Source organism: Urocitellus parryii, chromosome 7 (assembly GCF_045843805.1).
Source record: "Urocitellus parryii isolate mUroPar1 chromosome 7, mUroPar1.hap1, whole genome shotgun sequence".
Lineage (NCBI taxonomy): Eukaryota > Metazoa > Chordata > Mammalia > Rodentia > Sciuridae > Urocitellus > Urocitellus parryii.
In genome coordinates this window covers 183,306,045-183,327,246 of record NC_135537.1, presented here as the reverse complement: position 1 = coordinate 183,327,246, position 21,202 = coordinate 183,306,045, and the positions used below count along the sequence as shown (strand labels likewise).

Sequence of the window (21,202 nt, the reverse complement as noted above, 5' to 3'; positions counted from 1 at the left end):
TGTTTTAACTTTAAAACAGGGTCTTGCTAAATTGCTGGCCTCAAACGTGTTATCCTCCTGTCTTAGCCTCCCAAGTAGCTAGAATCCCAGGCCACTTTGCCCCTGCACCTGGCAGATTGGGGACCGTTGTGACCCTGTTTTGAGACGCGTGTTCTGGGCTCCCTGGTTGTTGTGGGTCTTTCTGTCTCAGGCTGCTTCATGTCACCCCACAGGCCTCTGAAGCTGTGCTCACCTTTTTTCTTTTTTGATCTCTTTCCCTCCAACGTAATTTTGGATACTTTCTACTAATATGCATTTATGGTAACTTTTCCCCGCGCTTTCAAATCTGCTCTTTACTCCACTTCATCCAGAGAATTGTTCATGGTGCTGAAGTGTACACAAAACCCACCGTCTTTGCCATTCTTAGAGCGCAGCTCACAGTGGTCCAGCGGACTCTGCCAGCCATGGCCCGGACTTCCCCCCTTCCCGGTCCCCACTGGAGCTCTGGCCCCCTGAGCACTGACTCCCGCCCCTCAGCCCTCGGCTCCCACACTCGACTGCCCGAGGGACCCACCCCCTGAACACTGCACAGATTCCAGTGCTGTCAAATGCTCAGTTTGGGAAGGGCCCTCACAGCCTGGAGGAGAGGTGGGGGGCCGCAGGGGCAGGAAGGACACAGGGAGTGGGGGACTGTTTCTTTCACCGTCCCCTCCTCCTTCTGTCTCCCTGCTGGGGGTCACACCCACGCTCCCTGGTGCTGCCAGGGAGTGCTTTACCCCAGAGCTACCCCCAGGGCTGCCCCGAGCTGTGTCCCCACCCCTTTTTAGTTCTCATTCACTTTTTATCCCAGGATGTGGATGTTCCCTGGGTGCAGGACGGCTGTGCGAGCCTGGGGTCAGTGTGGGCGCACTGGTGCCCATGGAGGCCGGGGCTCTGCCCCTCTGCTCCCCGTCCGTCTCCACTGCACGGCCTCCCTGTTCCCATGGGGTCCCTTTCCACTCCCTTCCCTCTCTCTAGCTTCCCCGGGTTGGAGAAGAATCCCCCCCGCTCCGCCCCTTCACCAGGGCTGCCACTAGTCCACCACTCTACACGACCCACCAAGTAGGAGCCCTGTGTCATCCACCCACCTCCCGATGGGCCAGCGAGCGAGCGAGCGAGCGCCTGGGCTGGTTCCCTAACGTGACCCTTGTGAGCTGTGCTGCTCTACGCATTGATGTGCCTGTAATGCTGCTGAAGGCGGATTTTGGTTCTTTTGGATAGTATCAAGGAGTGGATTAGCTGGTGGTTCCATTCCTAGTCTTTTGAGGATTTCCTGTGTTGCTTTCCAAAGGTGTACAAATTCGCAGTCTCACCAACAACATATCATTGTGCCTTTCCCCTACACCCTTGCCAGCATATTTATTTATTTATTTGGTACCAGAGATTGAATGCAGGGGTGCTTAACACTGAGATAAATCCTCAGCCTTTTTAAAATTTCTTTTTAAAAAATTTTTTTAGTTGTAGATGGACACAATACCTTTATTCCATTTATTTATTTTTATTTGGTACTGAGGATCAAACCCAGGGCCTCATCTGTGTGAGGCAAGCGCTACACCACTAAGCTACAACCCCAGCCCTAAATTTATTTTTTATTTTTAAACAGGGTCTCGTTAGGTTGCTTAGGGCCTCACAAAGTTGCCAAGGCTGCCCTTGAACTTGTGATCCTCCTGCTTAGCGTCCCAAGTCACTAGGATTCAGGTGTGTGCCCTCTGCCTGGCCAGCATTTATTATTACTTGTATTCTTTTTTAAAAATTGTTTTTAGTTGTGGTTGGACATAATACCTTTATTTCACTTATTTATTTTTATGTGGTGCTGAGGATGGAACCCAGGGTCTTACACATGCAAGGCGAGCGCTCTGCCACTGAGGCCCAGCCCCAGCCCCAGCCCCACTTATCTGTATTCTTGATGGCTGCCCTTCTGACTGGCATGAGATGAAATCTCAGTGTAGTTCCAGTTTGCATTTCCCTGATTCAGTTTGCATTTCCCTGGTATTTTTTAATATATTTGTTGGCCAATTGTGTTTCTCCTTTTGAGAAATGTCTCTTTAGTTCTTCCGTCTGTTCATTGATGGGTTTGTGTTGTTGCTGTTGTTGAGTCTTTGAGTTCTCTATGTGTTCTGGATGTTAGTGCCCTGCAGAGGAGTGGGCGCCATCTCTAGTCTTTCTCTTCACGGTCTTGATCCTTTATTTTGCTGTGCAGAGGCTCCTTGATTTGTTGTCATCCCACTGACTGATTCTTGGTTTTATTTCTTGAGTTTTAGGGGTCTTGTTAAGGAAGTCGGTACCTGTGCCGAGGTGTCCGAGTGTTGACCCTCTATGTTCTTCTAACTGTTGCAGAGCCTTTGATCCAATTCCTAAGCCTTTGATCCACTTTGAGTTGAAGTTTGTGCATCTAGTTTCATTTCTGTGTATGTATATCCAGTTTTCCAAGCACAATTCATTAAAAAGACCATCTCTTTTCTCCGACATATTTTTGTTGTTGTTGTTGTTGTTGTTACTTTTTATACCAGGGATTGAACTTGGGGGCACCACTGAGCCACATCCCCAGCCCTTTTTTGTATTTTATTTAGAGACGGGGTCTCCCTCAGTTACGTAGCACCTTGCTAAGTTACTGAGGCTGGCTTTGAACTCGTGATCCTCCTGCCAAGCCGCATTCTCCACTGGGCCTGGCTCTCCAACATGTTTTTGGCGCCTTTACCAAGCATCGGTTGACTGTGTACCAGGTACACGTGTGTACATGTGTATATCAGATGCCTAAGTTCCAGACACTCGGTGGACCGTCTCTGCCCTGTTCCTCTGTTTTCAGGCCAATGCCATGCTGGTGTTTACTGCCTGTGGATTATTTGCTGCAGGTGTCAGTGCCCCGGCATTGCTCTCTTGCTCAGTATTGCTTTGGCTATGCTCAGTCTTTTAGTCTTCCATGTGAATTTCACGACTATTTTTTCTATTTCTGTGAAAAATGTCACTGGTACTTTGTTGGGGACTGCAGTGCGTCCTCGTGACACTTTAGTGGTGTGGCCATTTTAACAGTGTCGACTCTGCCTCCTCCGTCTTCTGGCATCTTCTTCGCTTCTCTCTTCAGTGTTCCACAATTCCTGTTGTAAAGACCTTTGATCTCAGTTAGGTTCATTCCCAAGCATTTTATTTTATTTTGAGGTTATTGTGAGCAGGATAGGTTTTTTACTTATTTCTCAGCAGGTTCATTATTGGAGTATAGAAAACGGACTGATGTATGGGTGTTGTTTTTTTTTGAAGTCTGCATTTACTTTTACTAAAATTACACCAATCAAACCATGTGTCCTGCTTCCAGCGTGGGTGGTGTCTGGTCCTCAGGTGGTGATCTCAGAGTTCCTGCAACTAAACTTCAGTTTTTTTCAATCACCATACATCAAGTCTTTTTAATCTAGCTTTTTAAAATTAAGTTATCTATTTATTCTAATTTGTTATATAGGATAGCAGAATACAATTCATTTCATATCACACATATAGAGTTCAACTTCTCCAGTCACACCATTCGTGTCTTCACGTATGTTCTTAGGGTAAGATGTCTGGCTCACTCCACCGTCTTTCCTACCCTCTTGCCCCCTCCCCTCCCCTCCCTCCCCTTTGCCCAATCTAGAGTTCCTCCATTCCTCCCATGCTCTCCCCACATCGCCATTATGAGTCAGAATTCTCAATTCAAAGAAAACATTCAGCCTTTGGTTTTTTGGGGATTGGTCAACTTCACTTAGCATTATACTCTCCATCTCCATCCATTTACCTGCAAATGCCATGATTTTATTCTCTTTTAATGCCGAGTAATATTCCATTGTGTCTATACACCACAGTTTCCCTACCCATTCATCTACTGAAGGGCATCTGGGTTGGTTACACAATTTAGCTACTATAAATTGTGCTGCTGTAAACATTGAAGTGGCTGTGTCCCTGTAGTATGCTGTTTTTAAGTCCTTTGGGAATAAACTAAGGAGTGGGATAGCTGGGCAAATGGTTGCGTGTTGATCTTTTGTCCTGCTGCTTGGCTGAACTTGTCCATCAGCTCTAGAAGTCTTCTAGTAGAGTTGTTTTTTGTCTTGTTTTGTTTTGGTTTGTTTATCTTCTCATATAGGATCCTGTCATCAGCAAATACATCATTTAACTTCTTTTCCTACTTGTGAAATCCCTTTAATTTCCTTTTCTTGCCTGATTGCTCTGGCCAGAGTTTCAAGAACTGTATAGAATAAGAGTGGCAAGAGTGACCTCCTTGTCCTGTTCCTGATTTTAGAGGAAACACTTTCAGTTTTCCCCTCTCACTGTGACGTTGCTTGTGTCCCTAGCGACTCCGGTGTTTTTAAAACATGAACAGATGCTACATTTTGTTGAATGTGTTTTCTGCATCTATTGAGATGATCATGTTTTTATTTTTATCTCTATTTGGGTGGTGAATTACACTTACTGACTTTCATATGTTGAGCCAATCCCTGGGATGAAATCTGCTTGTTCGTGGTATACTGCTGTTTTTTTTTTTAATATGTGCTTGAATGTGGTTTGCTAATGTTTTTTTAGATATGTTGTTTTAGTTGTAGATGAACAGAATACCCTCATTTACTTATTTTATGTGGTGCTGAGGATGGAACCCAGTGCCTCACGTGAGTGAGGCGAATGCTCTCCCACTGAGCGAGCGCAGCCGCAGCCCTGTTTCCTAGTGTGTCACTGAGGATTTCTGCCTCTGTGTATCAGGGAGGGCAGTCTGAGGTTTCCTCTCTCTGATGTGTGTCTTTGTCTGGTTTTGGTCCCAGGGTGATGTTGGCTTTATAGAATGCATTTGGGAGTGTTCCCTCCCTTTCTATTTCATAGGATAATTTGAGGTTAGTTCTTTAAAGACTGAGTAGAATTCCACTGAGAATCCATCTGGTTTGGGGCCTTTCATTGTTAGAAGGCTTTTAATTACTGTGTCAGTTGTACTGCTTGGTATTGTTCAGTTTAGGTTTTCTGTATCTTCCTGGTTCAATTTGGACAGATAATGTGTGTCTAGGAAATTGTCAATGGTCTGTTTAGATTTTCCCATTTATCGGGATGATCCTCTGGATTTCAGAAGCCTCTGTGGTGATGTAGCCTCTTTAGCTCTAATTTTGTTGATTTAGGTCTTATTTTTAAATTTGTTCTAATTAGTTCTACATGACAGTAGGATGTATTTTGACACGTTGATCACAAATGGGTCTCCTTTGTCTTTCCTTTGTTCAGTTTGGGTAAAGGTTTATCAGTCGTGGGCTGGGGACACAGCTCAGTTGGCAGAGGGCTGGCCCCTCGTGCACAGGCCCTGGGTTCAATCCCCAGCAAGGCAAAAATATTTTTAAAGGTTTATTAACTTAATATATCTTTTCAAAGAACCAACTCTTCATTGCACCGATCCTTTTTATTTTATTTATTTTATCCCAGTTTCATTAATTTCAACTCTGATCTTAGTTATTTTCTGTCTTCTACAGATTTTAGAATTAGTTTGTTCTTGCTTTTTGGGGACTTTGAGATTATTTATTTGGGATCTTTCTTTTTTTTAAATATTTTTTAGACATTGCTGGGCCTTGATTTTGTTCACTTATCTACACGCAGTGCTGAGAATCCGACCCGGTGCCTTGCAAGGCCAGGCGAGTGCTCTGCCCCTGAGCGCGGCCCAGCTCCTGGGAGCTTCCCTTTTGTATGTAGGAACTCAAGGCTGTGAATTCTTCTCTTTAACTGCCTCCATGGGGTTTCAGAGATTTTGATACATTGTATCTCTGTTCTCACTTGTTTCTGAGAATTTTTCAGATTTCTCCTTTGATTTCTTACGGGACCTTTCCTCATTGGGAAGCATGTTATCCAATCTCCACATGTTAAAGCGGTTTCTCTTTGGGCCGGGGTTGTAGCCCAGAGCACTCGCCTCGCACGTGTGCGGCCCTGGGCTCGATCCTCAGCACCACATAAAAATAAATAAATAAAGACAAAGGTGTTGTGTCCATCTACAACTAAAAAGAGTCTTTAAAAAATGGTTTCTGTTTTTTATCTTGTTATTGATTTCTAATTTTACCCTATTATGAGCTGATAGGATGTAAGAAATGATCTCTATTTTTTAATATTTTCTTAGACTTGCTTTGTGCCCTAAAATGTGGTTTATTTTAGAGAAAATTCCTTGTGAGTGGGAAGAAAGTAAATTTGGTTGTTGATGGATGAAATATTCCGTTGATGTCTGTTAGTTTCACTTGATTAATGATATTTTTATTTCTGAGAGCCTTGGTTAGCTCCTGTCTGGATCACCTGTCTACTGGTAAGACGTTGCTGGACTCGCCCAGTGCCGTCCGGTTGTGGTCTGTGTGACTCTTGTGTGTAGACACTGACAGTCCTGGTGTAGAGATCTACCGTCGTCGTGTCCTGCTGTTGGATGATTCCTTGCCCAGTATGGGTGGCCTTTGTTTCTGGGTCTACCTTGTCTGAGATAAGAGTAGTCATCTCTGCTTGCTTTCAGTCTCCATTTGCATGGTGCACATCTTTTTCTGTTCTTCACAGTTGGCCTATGGATGTTTTTGCCTGAGAGGTGAGTCTCTGTTAACAACACATGGTGGGGTCTTGTTTTTTGATCCCGTGTGCCAATCTATGTCTTTAGTTTAGACCATTTACATTCTGTGTTACTATAGAGAGATGATTTTTATTTTCTGCATTTTAACTTATTTCTCATGCTTAATGAAGAGAGGACTCTCCCCTGATTGATGTGATTCACTGGCTCTGGCGTTTACTTTTATTTCATCTGCATGAAATGCTTCATTGAGCACGCTCTCTAGTGCAGGCTTAGTGGTCATGAATTTCTTTCTAGTTTCTGCTTGTCACGGAAGATTTTTATTTCAGCTTGAGGTCTGGAGGGTAGCTTGGATGGATACTGCAGTCTTGTCTGCACCTGTGATTTATCAGGGCTTGGTGCCCATGATTCCAAGCACTTCTGGCTGAGAGAACAACAGCAAGTTTAATTGGCTTATCTGTAAACGTGACCTTCCTTTTTCTCTTGCGACTTAGAATTCTATCCTCGTTCTGTTTAGGTACCGTCATTATAATGTGTGTTGAAGAGGATCTTTTTTTTTTTTTTAAAGAGAGAGTGAGAGAGGAGAGAGAGAGTGTGAGAGAGAGAGAGAGAGAGAGAGAGAGAGAGAGAGAGAGAGAGAGAGAATTTTTAATATTTATTTTTTAGTTCTCGGCGGACACAACATCTTTGTTGGTATGTGGTGCTGAGGATCGAACCCGGGCCGCACGCATGCCAGGCGAGCGTGCTACCGCTTGAGCCACATCCCCAGCCCGAGAATCTTTTTTTTGATCTTATCTATTTGGGTTCTAATGCCTCCTATATTTGGATTTTCATTGTTATAAGGGTTGGAAATTTTTCTGATATTATTTCATTAAAAAATTTGTGCATTCCTTTGGTTTTATTCAAGTGCCTTCTTCTACAACAATGATTCTTATATTTGGCCTCTTAATGTTATCCCAGATTTCTTTGAATATTCTAGTCATGATTTCCTAACATCTCTTCTTTACCTGTTGACTTAATTATCAAGTTTATATTCTTTGTCTTTGAAGTCTGAGAATCTGTTTTCTTTTTTTTTTAAGTTATTCTTTTTAAAAAATTTTTTTTTAGTTGTCGATGGCTGAGACTCGAACCCAGTGCCTCACACCTGCTAGGGAAGTGCTCTACCACTGAGCTATAACCCCAGCCCTATAACCCCAGCCCTAAGAATCTGTTTTCAGTGTGGTCTAATCTGTGGGTGATGCTTTCAACTGAATTTTAAATTTGGTTTATTGAATCTCTCATTTCCAGTATTTCTCTGGTTCTTTTTCAGAATCTCTTTGAAAAAGAAATGTTCTTTCATTTCCTGCATTTTCTCTCTGGTTTCATTTCTTAATCTTCTTTTAGCTTATAGAACATTCTACCAGAACTTCCTCCACGGTGGTGTTTATGGACGCAGCAGCTGAAGTGTGGTGGGCTCTCTCGGGTGGCCCGTTCCCTTGTGTGTGTATCTTCCCGTCTGTGGGGACGATTACCTCTTCTTAGGGGAGGGGACACTAGTGAGCCCCTTCTTAGGAGCCCAGGCTGTGTGAATGTGACACTCCCACTGAGCATGTGCCTCTGCTGCTGACCAGGCCAACTGCAGTCACTTCAGGGAGGAGCCAGATACCAGCTGACCTCAGGGGAGAGTACTGAGGGTGTTCCCTGGACTTCCTCCAATCCAAGCATAAAACTGGAGCAATTGATTATTAAAGATAACAAAATCCTATTTAACTACATAGGAATTCAAAGGCAGAAAAGAGAAAAAAATACAAACTAACATGAAAAGAAGAACAGAGAAAGAAAAGAGACAGGGGCAGGTAATGCAAGAAGGGAAAGAAATTGGGAGAAACAGTGAAACCCTGTTCTGGGAAGCAAAGAGAAGGAATGATTCCAGTTACTAGTTTTTATCTGGAGACAGGGTTTTGCTAAATTGCCTGAGCTGGCCTTGAACTTGGGATCCTCCTGCTCAGCCTCCTGAGTTACTGGGATTACAGGTGTGTGCCACTCCACCCAGCTATCCCCAGCCCTTTTTAAAATTTTATTTAATTTGGTTTTTTTCTTTCTGTTTTTGTTTGTTGCTTTGTGATGCTGGGAGTTCAACCCAGGGGTGCTCCACCAGCCCTTTTAGTTCTTGATTTTGAGACAGGGTCTTTCCAAGGTGCCCAGGCTACCCTTGAACTTGTGTTCCTCCTGCCTTGACCTCATGAGCCTCTGGGTCCCAGGTGCAGTCACCGGGCCCCACTCTTCTCTTGTGTGTGTTTGACAGTTCCCAAGGCAGCACAAAGGGGAAATCGGTTCAGCTTTTCCATCCAGTGAAATCCAGCGGCTGCAAGACCAGAACACGAGCTTGCGGAATGCTGTCGCTCAGATGAGGAGGGAAATGGAGGCGCTGAGCGGGGAGACTCTTCCTTCTGCACAGTCGGGAGAGAACGCATGCACACACCTGCCCGAGGCCGAGGCTGCGGGGGACACGGCCCCTCCTCGTGAGTGGAGGTGGGGAGGGTTAGACTTGCCCACTGGGTCGCCTTGGATGGTTCATGTCCGAGTCTTGTTTAACGCCCTTCAACAAATCATTCCAAAGCTGGAAGGCTGCTGTTCCCCCAAGAGACGGTCCTGAGCTTTGTGTTTAAGTCTTTTTCTTGGTGAAGGGGAGGGCAATGTACGGGGTGCATGCCTGATGCACTTAGAACTGGAACAGGCTGGGCCAGGCAGGACGCTGTGCTGTCCCGAGTAGCTGGCAGTGGGAGCCACCTGGCAGGGCCCTGCTCCCGAGAAGTACCCTGTGGTGGGGCTGAGACAGTGGCCCCTCCCGGGCCGGGCTCATAGTGGGCACCAGAGCAGCTGTGTGACCAGTGCCTGAGGTAGGGACTGTTTCCTGTTGTCACAGAGGCCTGTGGGAAAAGGCCGGTGGAATCTGTCCCCGTCTCTGATCCCTGCTCAGAGGACGTGGAGGCCGGGCGGGTCTCCCCATGTGCACTCTGGGGAAGGAGGGGAGAGAAGGCCCTAGTGGGCAGGAGGGAGCAGAGGACGTTTGCTGGTGTTTTGGGCAGGTTACGTTCTGGCCTTGGCAGCAGAAGTGCAGAACTTGAAGCACAAGCTCAGCGCCCTGGAAGGAGAGCTGGCCGGCTCGCCGGGGCCTCCGGAGACATCCTCGGGGGACGCCAAGCTGCACCGCAGCGCCCTGGAAGGAGAGCTGGCCGGCCTGCCGGGGCCTCCCGAGCTGCACCCCAGCGCCCCCACCTTCACAGAGACTGGTGAGGGTCCCTGGGTGGCTGCGTCACAGGCTGTCTGCCCAGTGAAGTGGAAATGACCCCCACGGGAAGTCCTCCAAATGCAGGTGCAACCGTGGGGGTCCAGATCCAGGAGCCTTGCCCCTGCTAGCTGCCACTGACCCCTCACCTTCTCAACTTGGCGTTGTGTGGTGCACATGCTCCTTCTGGCTTCCTGGGTAGTCCACAGCCGGCTGTTTCCCAAGGTCTTTGTGTGACCACAGTGCCTCAGCCCTCCAGGAGAGCTCGCCCACTTGCAGGGCTGCCACCGTGAAGAAACCACAGTTGGCCCTAACAGACCCTGCCACCAGCTGGGGCCTCAGAGGGCTGCCCCAGTCCTGGGCAGTGCTTACTGGGTGAGGGACATGGCCGGTTGCTCTCTTGGTTCTAGCTGGCCTCCTTGGTGGAAACCCATGTCCTCTCCCCAGAAGGGTGCTGTCCCTGGTGCAGGGCAGGACACAGCCAACTGGTAGGAGCGGTAGAGGGCAGGGGGCTCCTGCGGTTCTGGTGCTCCCCCTGGTCCTGGGACTCCCCCTGGTCCTGGGGCTCCCCGTGGTCCTGGGGCTCCCCCGGTCCTGGGGCTCCCCCTGGTCCTGGGGCTCCCCCTGGTCCTGGGGCTCCCCCGGTCCTGGGGCTCCCCCTGGTCCTGGGGCTCCCCCGGTCCTGGGGCTCCCCCTGGTCCTGGGGCTCCCCGTTGTCCTGGGGCTCCCCTGGTACTGGGGCTCCCCCTGGTCCTGGGGCTCCTCCGTTCCTGGGGCTCCCCCTGGTCCTGGGGCTCCTCCGTTCCTGGGGTTCCCCCTGGTCCTGGGGCTCCCCTGGTACTGGGGCTCCCCCTGGTCCTGGGGCTCCCCCTGGTCCTGGGGCTCCCCCTGGTCCTGGGGCTCCTCTGTTCCTGGGGCTCCCCGTGGTCCTGGGGCTCCTCCTGGTCCTGGGGCTCCCCCTGGTCCTGGGGCTCCTCCTGGTCCTGGGGCTCCCCCTGGTCCTGGGGCTCCCCCTGGTCCTGGGGCTCCCCGTGGTCCTGGGGCTCCTCCTGGTCCTGGGGCTCCCCCTGGTCCTGGGGCTCCTCCGTTCCTGGGGCTCCCCCTGGTCCTGGGGCTCCTCCGTTCCTGGGGCTCCCCCTGGTCCTGGGGCTCCTCCGTTCCTGGGGTTCCCCCTGGTCCTGGGGCTCCCCTGGTACTGGGGCTCCCCCTGGTCCTGGGGCTCCCCCTGGTCCTGGGGCTCCCCCTGGTCCTGGGGCTCCTCTGTTCCTGGGGCTCCCCGTGGTCCTGGGGCTCCTCCTGGTCCTGGGGCTCCCCCTGGTCCTGGGGCTCCTCCTGGTCCTGGGGCTCCCCCTGGTCCTGGGGCTCCCCCTGGTCCTGGGGCTCCCCGTGGTCCTGGGGCTCCTCCTGGTCCTGGGGCTCCCCCTGGTCCTGGGGCTCCTCCGTTCCTGGGGCTCCCCCGGTCCTGGGGCTCCTCCGTTCCTGGGGCTCCCCCGGTCCTGGGGCTCTGGGAGCAGGCTCCCCTTGAGCCTCTTGTCCTTGCTCATAGCTCATTGGTGTTTCTGGGGAGCAGGCTCCTCTGACACCTGAGCAGGAGTAGAGGGAGAAGAAGGGACAGGGACTCCCAGGGTCAGCCCTCAGTAGGGGCTGCTCGTGTCCTGGCCTGGCTGTTCGTCGTGCCCAGTGGTGGGTCGGCAGCCCACGCTCACCTCCTCACACAGCCTGCCGCCTGGGTGGCTCTAGAGTGGCCTGGTGCTCAGGGTCTGTCCTTCTGAGTGTCGCTACACTGGGTCTGCCCATCGGTTGTCCGGGGCCTTCTGCCCCTGGGGGCATCCCCCGTCCTTTCTTCCTTATTTTTTCTTTTGCCTCAAACTTGTGTCCTCCTGCCTTGGCCTGCGCCACCACTCCTACGTCATTTCTTCTTGGACCATGTGTCACGGGGCATCTTTTTGCTTAATTCCCAAATAAACATTCCTCCGTCCAGGAGAAGCAGCAGCGCTGGCCTCTCAGGTGCGACGCGGTGAGGTGTGTCTGTCCTACAGGGGCTCCTGCTCTTCCCGTGAGGACTCTTCTTCACGCACAGCAATCTCTGCTCCTTGCAGGGACTCAGACCCCTCACTCAGGGAAGGGCCCCTCTCCCTGAGTCCAATCCGCAGCCCCCTGGCCTCTGTGAGAGGTGGTGGTCTTGATTTTCCAGGTCTGAGCCTCACAGAAGTTGCTGTTCTCTGCAGGAGAGTCTGTCACAGATGGTCAGGCACCCACTGGACTGGCACTGGCACTCAGGAAGCTCAGAGACAGAGTGCATCTCTTGAACCTGCTGGTGACACATCTCAGAAAGAAGGTGAGATGGTCCTTTGACAGGCACGGCAGTCAGCTCTTCCTACGAGAGCCATTCAGCGGTGCAGGCCTGCTGACCCTGGAGTCCACTTGCCCTTTCTGTGCCTGTTTCCTTCTCAGCAAAGGGCTGGGGTGAGCAGCAGTGGCTGATCTCGTGTGCGGCTGTGGAAGGTGCCCAGGCGCGGTGGCACAGGCCTGTGGTCCCAGCAACTGGGGAGGCTGAGGCAGGAGGATCGCAATTCTAGGCCAGCCTAGCCACCTAGCGAGACCCTATCTCAAACAAAAAATGAAAAGGTCTGAGGACATAGCTCATGGCACAGCAGCCCTGGACTCCCTACCAGTGCCAAAAAAAAAAGGAAGAGCCGGGAGAGGGGAGAAGAGGTCTCAGCAGTGCGGCCAGAGGGACGCGCGGGCCCTGTGTGGGGTGGCCCTGGGTGAGGTGCACACTCACCACAGGGTCCTCAAGGCCGCCTGCCTGAGGCTCAGGCCAGCGCCTCCTTCCTCCCCCACCTCCTGTCCACCTCTTCTCAGCAGAGGCCTGAGTAGTGCTGCCATGTTGGTCACGTGTGGGTTTCTCTGGGGACGAGCATTTGGGGCTGGGGTATGCCTGAGTGGAGCAGCGGGGTCCGGGGCAGCTCCGTGTTCAGCACCCGCAGGACCCCTGCCCTGGCCCCCACACAGTCCAGCCCAGCAGGGAGGCTGTCTTCTGTCTTTCCACTCCGGTCACCTGGTGGGCATGAAGTGACGTCTAGTGAGGTGGTCACTCACATTTTCCTGGTGATGATGATGCTGACCACCTCTTCATGGGGTCCCTGGCCATCTGTGCACCTTTGGTGGAGAAATGTGTGTTTAGATCCATGGCTGTTATTAACTGGGTTCTTCGTCTTCGCTGTCAAGAGGCCAGAGTCCCCCACAGATACACCATCTGCTGCGCCTCCCCCATTCTGTCTTCACCTCTCACGGTGTCCAGAGCAGAAACGGTTCAGTTCTGATCAGGTCCAGGAGGGCCCGCCAGCCTGCGTCACCTGCAGCTCTTGCTGTGGCCTGTGACTTCAGTGGAACCCTCCGCCTACCTCTGCTGCTTTTGACTGACTGGTGGGGGGGGCCCACTGCTCTCAGCTGCTCGCAGTTTTGAGAGGTGTTTGTTTCTCCCTGGGGCTGGGGCTGGGGCTGGGGCTGGGAGGAGGGTTCCCATGCGTCACCACACAGACTCTCCCCACAGCACTGGGGCCAGCGCCGGGCAGGTGCGCTGGTGGTCATGTCCGCCTGCAGAGAAACTCGTCGCTCCTCTCTGCTCCCCTGCTGCCTTTTTAAAGTTGTTCTTTCTAGTTGTACGTGAGAGCAGAGTGTGTCTTGACGTCTCTCACACACGTGGACTGTGACTGCCCATTCTGTGGTCGTGTGGGACGTGGATCACGCTGTTGTGGCGCTGTAGGGAGCGATGTGCAGTTCACCCCACTGTCTTCCATCCCCTCCCCTGCCTTCTGTCCCTTCCCCCTTGTCTGGTCCAGTGGACTTGTGTTCTTCCCACGACTTACTGTGGGCTACGTCCACGTAGCAGGAGAGCACCCGGCCTCTGGTTTTTGGGATGGGCTTATTCCACTTACATGATGGTCCCCACTTTCCCCAGGTGCCTCTGAGGGTCCTTCTTCCTGTCCTTCTCCAGCCCCGGCACCCCCTGCCTTGTGCCTCACATTGCTTTGTGAAACGGCCTTCTAGGTGCAGCAGAAGCCCCTGGAGCTGGACACCGTCCACCACGAGCTTCCCCGTGAGGTGGGCCAGGTGCATGTGGAGGTGCTAGAGCTGCAGAAGCAGGTGGCTGAGCTGGAGGAACACCTTGGGACAGCCCGGCAGGAGGGAGAGCAGCCTCTAGGCGGGAGGCAGCTCAGGAGAGAGGTGGGTCCCTCCCGGCCCCCCACAAGCTGCCCCGCGCTCCTCCTGCGCTGCTGCCAAGGGAGCCCTTCCCTGTGGGCGCTCGGCCCACCTGGCTGGTCTGCCATGCAGGCTGCCTCTGTCCTTCCACCTCCTCCTCCTCCTCCTCTGTGAACTTGCTCCTGCCTCTGGTCCTCTCTGACTAGCTGCAGGCTGCTGCGGCACAGCCCACACCCCCTTCCACAGAGAGCTGCCCGCTTCCTCTGACAGCCTGGGCTGTCTGCTGAGAGGTGGGTGTTGTGTGGACGGGCTCGGCCCTGCCCATGGGAGGGGGCCTCTCAGGCACTCACCATAGCCTCTAGAGCCTTGGTGGCCGTCAGGTCTTAGCACCAAGTGCCTGCCCATCCTGTGATGGGTCAGCCTTACAGAGGACCTTGGGTCCTGACTCTGGCCCCTTTTCCTTACCTAAAGCTATGAGGGACTGGTGGGGAAGGCCAGACAGTCCCGCCTCCTCAGGGGTCCTCAGGCCCTGCCAGTAACCTGCAGTGCTGCCCCACAGTGACCTGCAATGACTTGTGGCCTTCAGTGGCCAGGCACGATGACACACACCTGTAATCCCAGCTACTTGGAAGGCTGGGCAGGAGGATTGTGAGTTTGGGGTAACCCTGGACAATTTAGCAAGACCCTGTCTCGAAATTTAAAAAAAAAAATTAAAGGCTGGGGATATTGCTCAGTTGTAGATATCCCTGCATTCAGTCCCCAGTACTGCCCCCCAAAAATCTCGTCAGTTATCTGCTGCAACTGTTGTGGTGACTTGTGGTCATCTTTAGTGACCTGGATGGCCTGTGGTTACCAAAGGTGACCTGTCAATCAACAGAAGGTTTTAGGGACATGAAGTAGTGTCTGGAAGGTACTCAGAGTCTTCTGGTAGAAGCCGAGGAGGTGAAGATAGTGGAGGTGTCCCCTTAGCACCAGGGACCCGAGAGGAAGATCAGCCCCAGGGCCTCTGGCAGGGGCTACCTAGGAACGGCCCGGAGAAGCCCAGCAGGGCTGAGCAGCAGAGCGCCCAGTGCCCAGCACCCAGAGCCCAGCCCTGCCTCCACAGTGCAGCAACACCAGGTTGACTCCCAGCCGCCGGGCACTTTGGGCCTTTGCCCCAGCCTGCCACAGCCCCTCCCAGGACAGCGCCTGCAGCCAGGCCTTAGCAGCCTTTATACCTGCTCCTCCTTCCCGTCTGCCCAGCGCGGAGGGGCAGAAAGCACACGCAGAAGCTGAACTGAGAGCCAAGGTACTGATCCAGGGTAGCAGCGGGCTGGAAGGCCCTGCCCCGCTCTCCCAGGGCAGGTGGCCTCAGAGTCTTGCACATAGCCGTGCAGGCAGACCCTGTGTGACAACGGAAGGCTTAGGAAGCACAGTGACCAGCACCCCCACAGATGCTGCTCGCTGCCTGCAGCACACCTGGGTGCCAGGCTCCCATTGCCAGGAGAGGGGAGGCAGGAAGGCAGTTCCTGGGCGGGCGCCACACAGGGCTGGAGTCACCTCCAACATGCAGAGGAGCAGTGGGAGGGGCCCCTGCTCCCAGGACCAAGGCTGCAGGGACAGTGCCCACTGGCACCAGCACAGACTGAGGCAGGGGGCTTCCTGCCACATCTGGCCCCATAGTGACAGGACAGACCACAGTTCACTGAACCAGCAGGCAGTCACCGGGCCACACGGGGCAGGCGAACAGGTGCGTGATGAGAGAGGAGCTGGCACCTCAAATCAGAACGTCACCAGCAAACGTGAAGGACCACACAGCCGGGTGACCCAGCGGGAGGCCAAGCCCACTGGGAATCCGGTCACCGCGTCTGGAGGCCAGGGACAGGACGCGTCTCCAGTGGAGAGGCCTCGGGGGCCCCAGCTCGACACAGCCTCCCCAGGGTCAGCACACAACAGTCCCACCTCAGGCAGGACGCCTAGGACTCGCAGTGAGCGAGCGGAGCCTGGGCACAAGGTGTCCTGGGCACTCAGGGAGGGAGGGCCTGCACTCCAGGTCAGTATCACCAGGGACCAGCCCTCCAACGCCCGGGTGTTCTGGGTCCCAGACAGGAGACTCGAGCCGGGAAGGGCCTGGTGGGAACACCGGTGGAGTCACACGTCCCCGTCCCTGTCAGAGAGCAGGGGCTGAAGGCCCCGGCGTGAGGTGGCCACGCTGCAAGGGCTCCATGTGCTCTCAGAGTGCTGGGAGGGGGGAGGCTCACGTGGAGGGTTAGGGTTAGGGTTAGAGTTAGGGCAGCACACAGCCGCCAGCCGCCAGGGGTCTCAAGCTGGCCACACTTCTCCCCCCTAGGCCCTGAGGCCCTGCCTCCTGCCCCCAGGGACCTGCACAGAGGGGCCAACCCTAGGACTCACCTAGGACTCAAGTGGCTTGCTTCCTGCCACAGGCTGCCCCGCCCTGTTCGGGTTTCCAGGGCAGCTCCAGGGGCTGTCCCTTGGTCCACTGGGGGGCAGTGTTGGCCACCTGGAGGCTCTGGTCAGCAGCCGGCTTGAAGGCCCTGCCACACCTGCAGGGGTCAGAGACACCAGTCACAGACACTGGAGGGGACGCCAGGGCCTGGGGTCCTCCTGCCCTCACGGGGCCTGGCCTCAGACCTCGGAGCCACAGGACTCTCCTTGTTCAAGAGAAAGGCAGGCGTGGCCCTTTGCTGTGTCATTCCATGACCCCTAGGTCCCTCGTGGCCTGCAGCATGGGCTGGAGGTACACCGTGCCCCACGGCTCCCGGGGCACCTGGGAACAGCAGTACCTGGAGGGCTTGGGTGCCTTCCAGTCCCGGGAAGCTGGCCAGGACAGGGCACTCAGGTCGGTTCCAGGGACTCGGGGCTCCTGTGGCCAAAACGGGAGCAACCTGGCTTCTCTCACAAGCGCCAGGGCCCGGGGTGTCACTGGCTTCTCCTGTGCCCTGGTCTTACCCTGAAGGCCCCCTTGTGCTGCACCTGTACTTGCACGTGGCCGTGTGTGGTGTGGACCCCCGTCCAGGCCGGGCCCAGGCCCCAGGTCCCCGCATCAGCCTCCTCCCCCTTGGCCCCTTGGCTTTCTCCTCCTGGCGTCTTTAGCACAGCTGGGGACCACAGCTGGTCTGTGGTGTCCAGAGAGGGACCTCGGCTTCGGCTTCCCAGGGGTGGAGAAGGGTGAGCCCAGGGGGAGGAGAAGCGGCTAGTGCAGGCCCGGGGCTGCGGCTGGGGCGGGTCGGGAGGGTGAGAAGCAGCCTGGTACTGCAGCCCACGGCCAGAGGCTCGCTCTGGCCACTCCCCCTGAACCAAGGGAGGAAGGTGCTAAAAAGCAGGAAAGGCGCCCTGGTGGGTACGGCCACCTGCAAAGTCCAGGGACCACCTTCCACCCTGTTTCCAGGTGCTGACACTAGCTTCCCAGCAGCTGGCCAGGCCCGCACCTTGTCAGGCTGTCCTGGCCGGCTGTGGTCTGGTGCCATTGCCTCAGGGTCGGTCAGGTGGGGCCTTGTCCATCACAAACCTGCGTGGTCTGGGGTAGTCCGACTCACACAGGTGTCTGTTTCCCTGGGAGCCTGAGGTGACTCAGACAAGGAGACAGATCCACGGGAGGCTCTTAGTTGCCCACTGGACATTCGCAGGCCCGAGGGAGGAGTCTGCAGTCCTTGTTACAGGTGGAGAAGCAGTGCCCACACAGGGTGCAGTCCTCTTGGGTCTGGGGGCTTGCCCTGGGGGGGCCACTGTGCTGGTTGGGTGTATGAGTTCTCATGGTCCCCTCTCAAGGACACAAGGGCCACGCCCTGCAGGGCTGTGGGGGAGGAACTCTCAGAGACTCAGAGTTAGGGGTGGCCAAGGCCTGTGGCCAGCAGAAAAAGGACGAGAGACCTGGGCAGGCCGCCGCCTGGAGAGGAGGGCCTGTGGTGCGCTGACCTGCAGGGGAGGGGCCCTGGAGCACGGCACTCTCCCAGGCCAGGCTGAGGCAGGGAGCGGCCACCCGCCAGGCAGGCAGCAGGGCCCGTTCTGGGAGGGCCCTGTGGTCTGGGGTCTTACGGGGTGTCTGCGTGTGGGTTTTGTTTCCAGGGCCTTGCAGATGAGAGACCCGTGGGGACCAAGGACCAGCTGGGGGCACAGCCCCCGCAGACCTCACCCGTGCCCCACCTGCAGCGGAAACTGGAGGCAGCGGCTAAGAAGATCCTGCGCCTCCGCCTGGAGAAGGAGCAGCTCCTGGAGATGGGGAACCGGCTCCGGGCAGAGCAGGGACACCCCAAAGGTGAGTCCCTGGAGCCAGGGCTGCCAGGACCGCTCCCTGCACACCTGTCAGAAGCCTGGGGTCAGCAGGGGGCCTGGCCTGGGCCTGGCGGGGAGGGAGAGGACCACAGAGTGGAGCAGTTAGAGGCCTCTGGCCTGGCGGACCCCGTCCAGGGGTAGGACGCATGGCCCCGCCTCTCAGGAATGGCACAGCAGCAGACCCCTGAGGGAGGGGAAGGCCAAGGAGGCTGGGACTACAGGACTCTGACACACATTGGTGGCACCAGGCCAGCTGGCGCAGAGGGCCGGGAGAAGCAGAGTCCCGTCCAGGGTCTCCCAGCCTGAGTGGGAGTCTCGCCCTGTGCGGGCTCACCACGGTCCTCAAGGGCTGCAGAGAGGGGTGCGGCGCAGTGCCCGCTGCAGCCTCCTCACTCACCTGCCCATGCCCTCGGGCGCATTTCAGCAAGGTGACGATTGTGAAGCTTTAAGCATCTGTGATGGCCCCAGAGGCCAGCTCTGGAGCGTCCACCATCTGGCCATGCCTTCTATCCATTGCCTGAACACTAGGAGCAGCTGGGGCCGGGACTAGGGTGACATACACCTGCTGCAGACGGGAAACTCCAGGCAGTGTGCCCTTAGCAGCTGGCAGCAGTGGGGCATGGTGGCCTTGCAATTCAGGAGGCCAAGGCAGGAGGACCCCGAGTTCTGAGCCAGCCTCAACAACTTAGCGATGCCCAGCCTGAGAATAATAAAAAGGGCTGGGGACGTGGCCCAGTGGTGAAGTGCCCCCCCAAAACCTGGGAGCCTCAAGCACGGTAAAGGGTCCAGCAGGAGTAGCACTTGGCCTGCCCCAGCTGGAGAGCTCTTTAGAAGGCGCCATGGGGCTGGGGCGCAGCCGAGTGGCAGAGAACTTGCCTCGGGTCCCTGAGGCCCTGGCTTCAGTCTCCAGCAGCACAGTGGGAGGAAGAGAAGAAGGAAGGTAGGAAGACCATCTGAGGGAAGGGGGTCAGGGTGCTGTGCCTCGTCCTCCAGGCTCTGCCTGGGGCTGGCTGCCCGGTGACAGTTGGGTTTTCGCATGTCCTTCTGTGGCTTCTGAAGACACCTGGCAGAGGGGGAGGAGGAGAAACAGCCCCGGGCGCAGGGCCGCAGAGCTCCCGGGAGCGTGGGCTCCTGGAGGAGGTCTGAGTGGAGCAGAGGTGTCCACACTTCCACACCAGAGCACACTGGGGTCTCACCTGTGGTCAGCCCCACTGTTCTGAGACCAGGTCAGCCTGCCCCTCTGGGGTATTTGAAAGTCATTATCGAAGTGGCTTTGTCCTGAGAACCAGCCCCTGAAAGAGGAGCAGTAAACAGACCTTAGCGGCAGGTGTCGGGAGATGCGGACTGGTGGACACTGACCATGGTCCACCCTCGCTGCCCCCTCGGGGCACCTAGGAGTGCAGGGAATAGGCTGGGGACAGTGTGGGCAGGAGGCCCTCCCCCACACCAACGCCTTCCCCTCGGGCACTTTCTGCAGTTCACAGGGAAGTGGCTTCTCTTTGGCCCAGCCTCTTTCCATTTTATCTTGAGAGAGGATTTTGTAAGTTTCCTGGCCTGGCCTCAGACTTGCCTCCTGAGGGCTGGGCTTGCCGGGTGGACGCACCCTGGCTCCTCCTGTCCCTTACCGTTGCCAGCAGTGGGTTTAGCAGTTAGCGCTCCCTCGCCTCTTTCCATTCTGGGCTGTCCTCTTGTAAAATGAGACGGCCCTCCCCCATCAGGTGTGAGGCCCCTGCCTTGGCCTCTGCACCAGCCTCTGCCAGCTTGGCCACAGTGTCCTGGTTGACCATCCCTTCCAGTGAATCTGTCTTCCTGCTCCCGTGGCTTCCTACAGCCCGCTGAGCCGCACAGCCTGTGTTTGAGCAAGTACCTGTTCTGCTCTCCCTCCGCCCACCCGCCTGCCCACATCCCAGGGTGCAGTCCCTGCGTGGAGCCAGAGTCTGCATGCAGGGCCGAGGGGAGCCACGGTCTGCTCCCGCTGCAGAGCCCAGGGCAGTGCGCACCTCTGCGCCTCCTCCGCGGGCTGCTGGCCTCTGCCTCTGGACCGTGCCCGCGTGTGGCTTTGTTGTTTTCTTCTGTGGGGGTTCAGCTTGGCCGTACTCACTCCACTGGAAGACCACCCCCACCCACAGCCTGTGCTCCTTCCCTTCCTTCTGGGCCGTGCTCCCTCGTCACCTGTGAGCCTCTCCCTGTTCCTCTTCTCTTGTTTAATGAGCCGGAATTCACTTCAGCATGTGCTGCGAGGGCCCTGGGCCAGGGGCCATTTCATCTGAGTGTCTCTAAGGAAGAGGCAACTGGGGACACTCCCACACCTGACCTCAAGGAGCCCAGGGGGGGGGGGGGGGGGGGCTGGGAGGTGCCAGGAGTCCCTGGGCCCCGCCCGCCCGTCCCCTGGCCTCTCAGAGGAGAAAGCCGAGGCGGCCTGGAGCACAGGTCGGCACTCACCCAGCACACGAGGCCTGGCCATCCCCAGCACCACCGGGAGAAGGGTGACGGTGGGGACGCGACATGACGCGACGCGGTGGAGGCCTTTCCAGAGGGCACTTTAGGGCTCCGACCCCGTCTGGTTCTTCTGGAACACTGCTTAGAGACCTGAGTCTGGGGTGGGCACAGAGCTCCCTCCCAGTGCTGCTGCCTGGGGAGAGGGAGGGGCTGTGTGCCTCAGGAACCCCTCCCCCAGGGCCTGCAGGCCCTGCAAGGCCCCTTCCCACCAGGCACCGCCCCACTGTGGGCTGAGGCTTTTGCTGGGCCTGCTCCTCCTCCCCACAGCTCCTCCTCCTCACTGCTGCCTCCAGGCAGCGTGTCTCTGGCCAGGCAGGCCTGTGTGTCAGAACGGGGATGGCCGTCAGGGTCCGTGGGCCCACAGGAGCCACGGGAGGGCTGGGCAGGAGCGGCCAGTTCTTGGGTTTGGAGGGAGA

General features: G+C 55.5%; 1 protein-coding gene across 1 annotated transcript in view; it reads left to right on the top strand.

Moving 5' to 3' along the window:
- Ccdc57 (coiled-coil domain containing 57) overlaps positions 1-21,202 on the top strand; it is an 81,252-nt gene that overhangs the window by 17,831 nt on the left and 42,219 nt on the right. The window contains exons 10-15 of the mRNA XM_026410788.1: positions 1,886-1,902; positions 8,834-9,042; positions 9,610-9,813; positions 12,038-12,147; positions 13,863-14,039; positions 18,081-18,270. Coding sequence (XP_026266573.1) covers positions 1,886-1,902; positions 8,834-9,042; positions 9,610-9,813; positions 12,038-12,147; positions 13,863-14,039; positions 18,081-18,270 — 907 coding nt within the window. The remainder of the gene's footprint in view (positions 1-1,885; positions 1,903-8,833; positions 9,043-9,609; positions 9,814-12,037; positions 12,148-13,862; positions 14,040-18,080; positions 18,271-21,202) is intronic.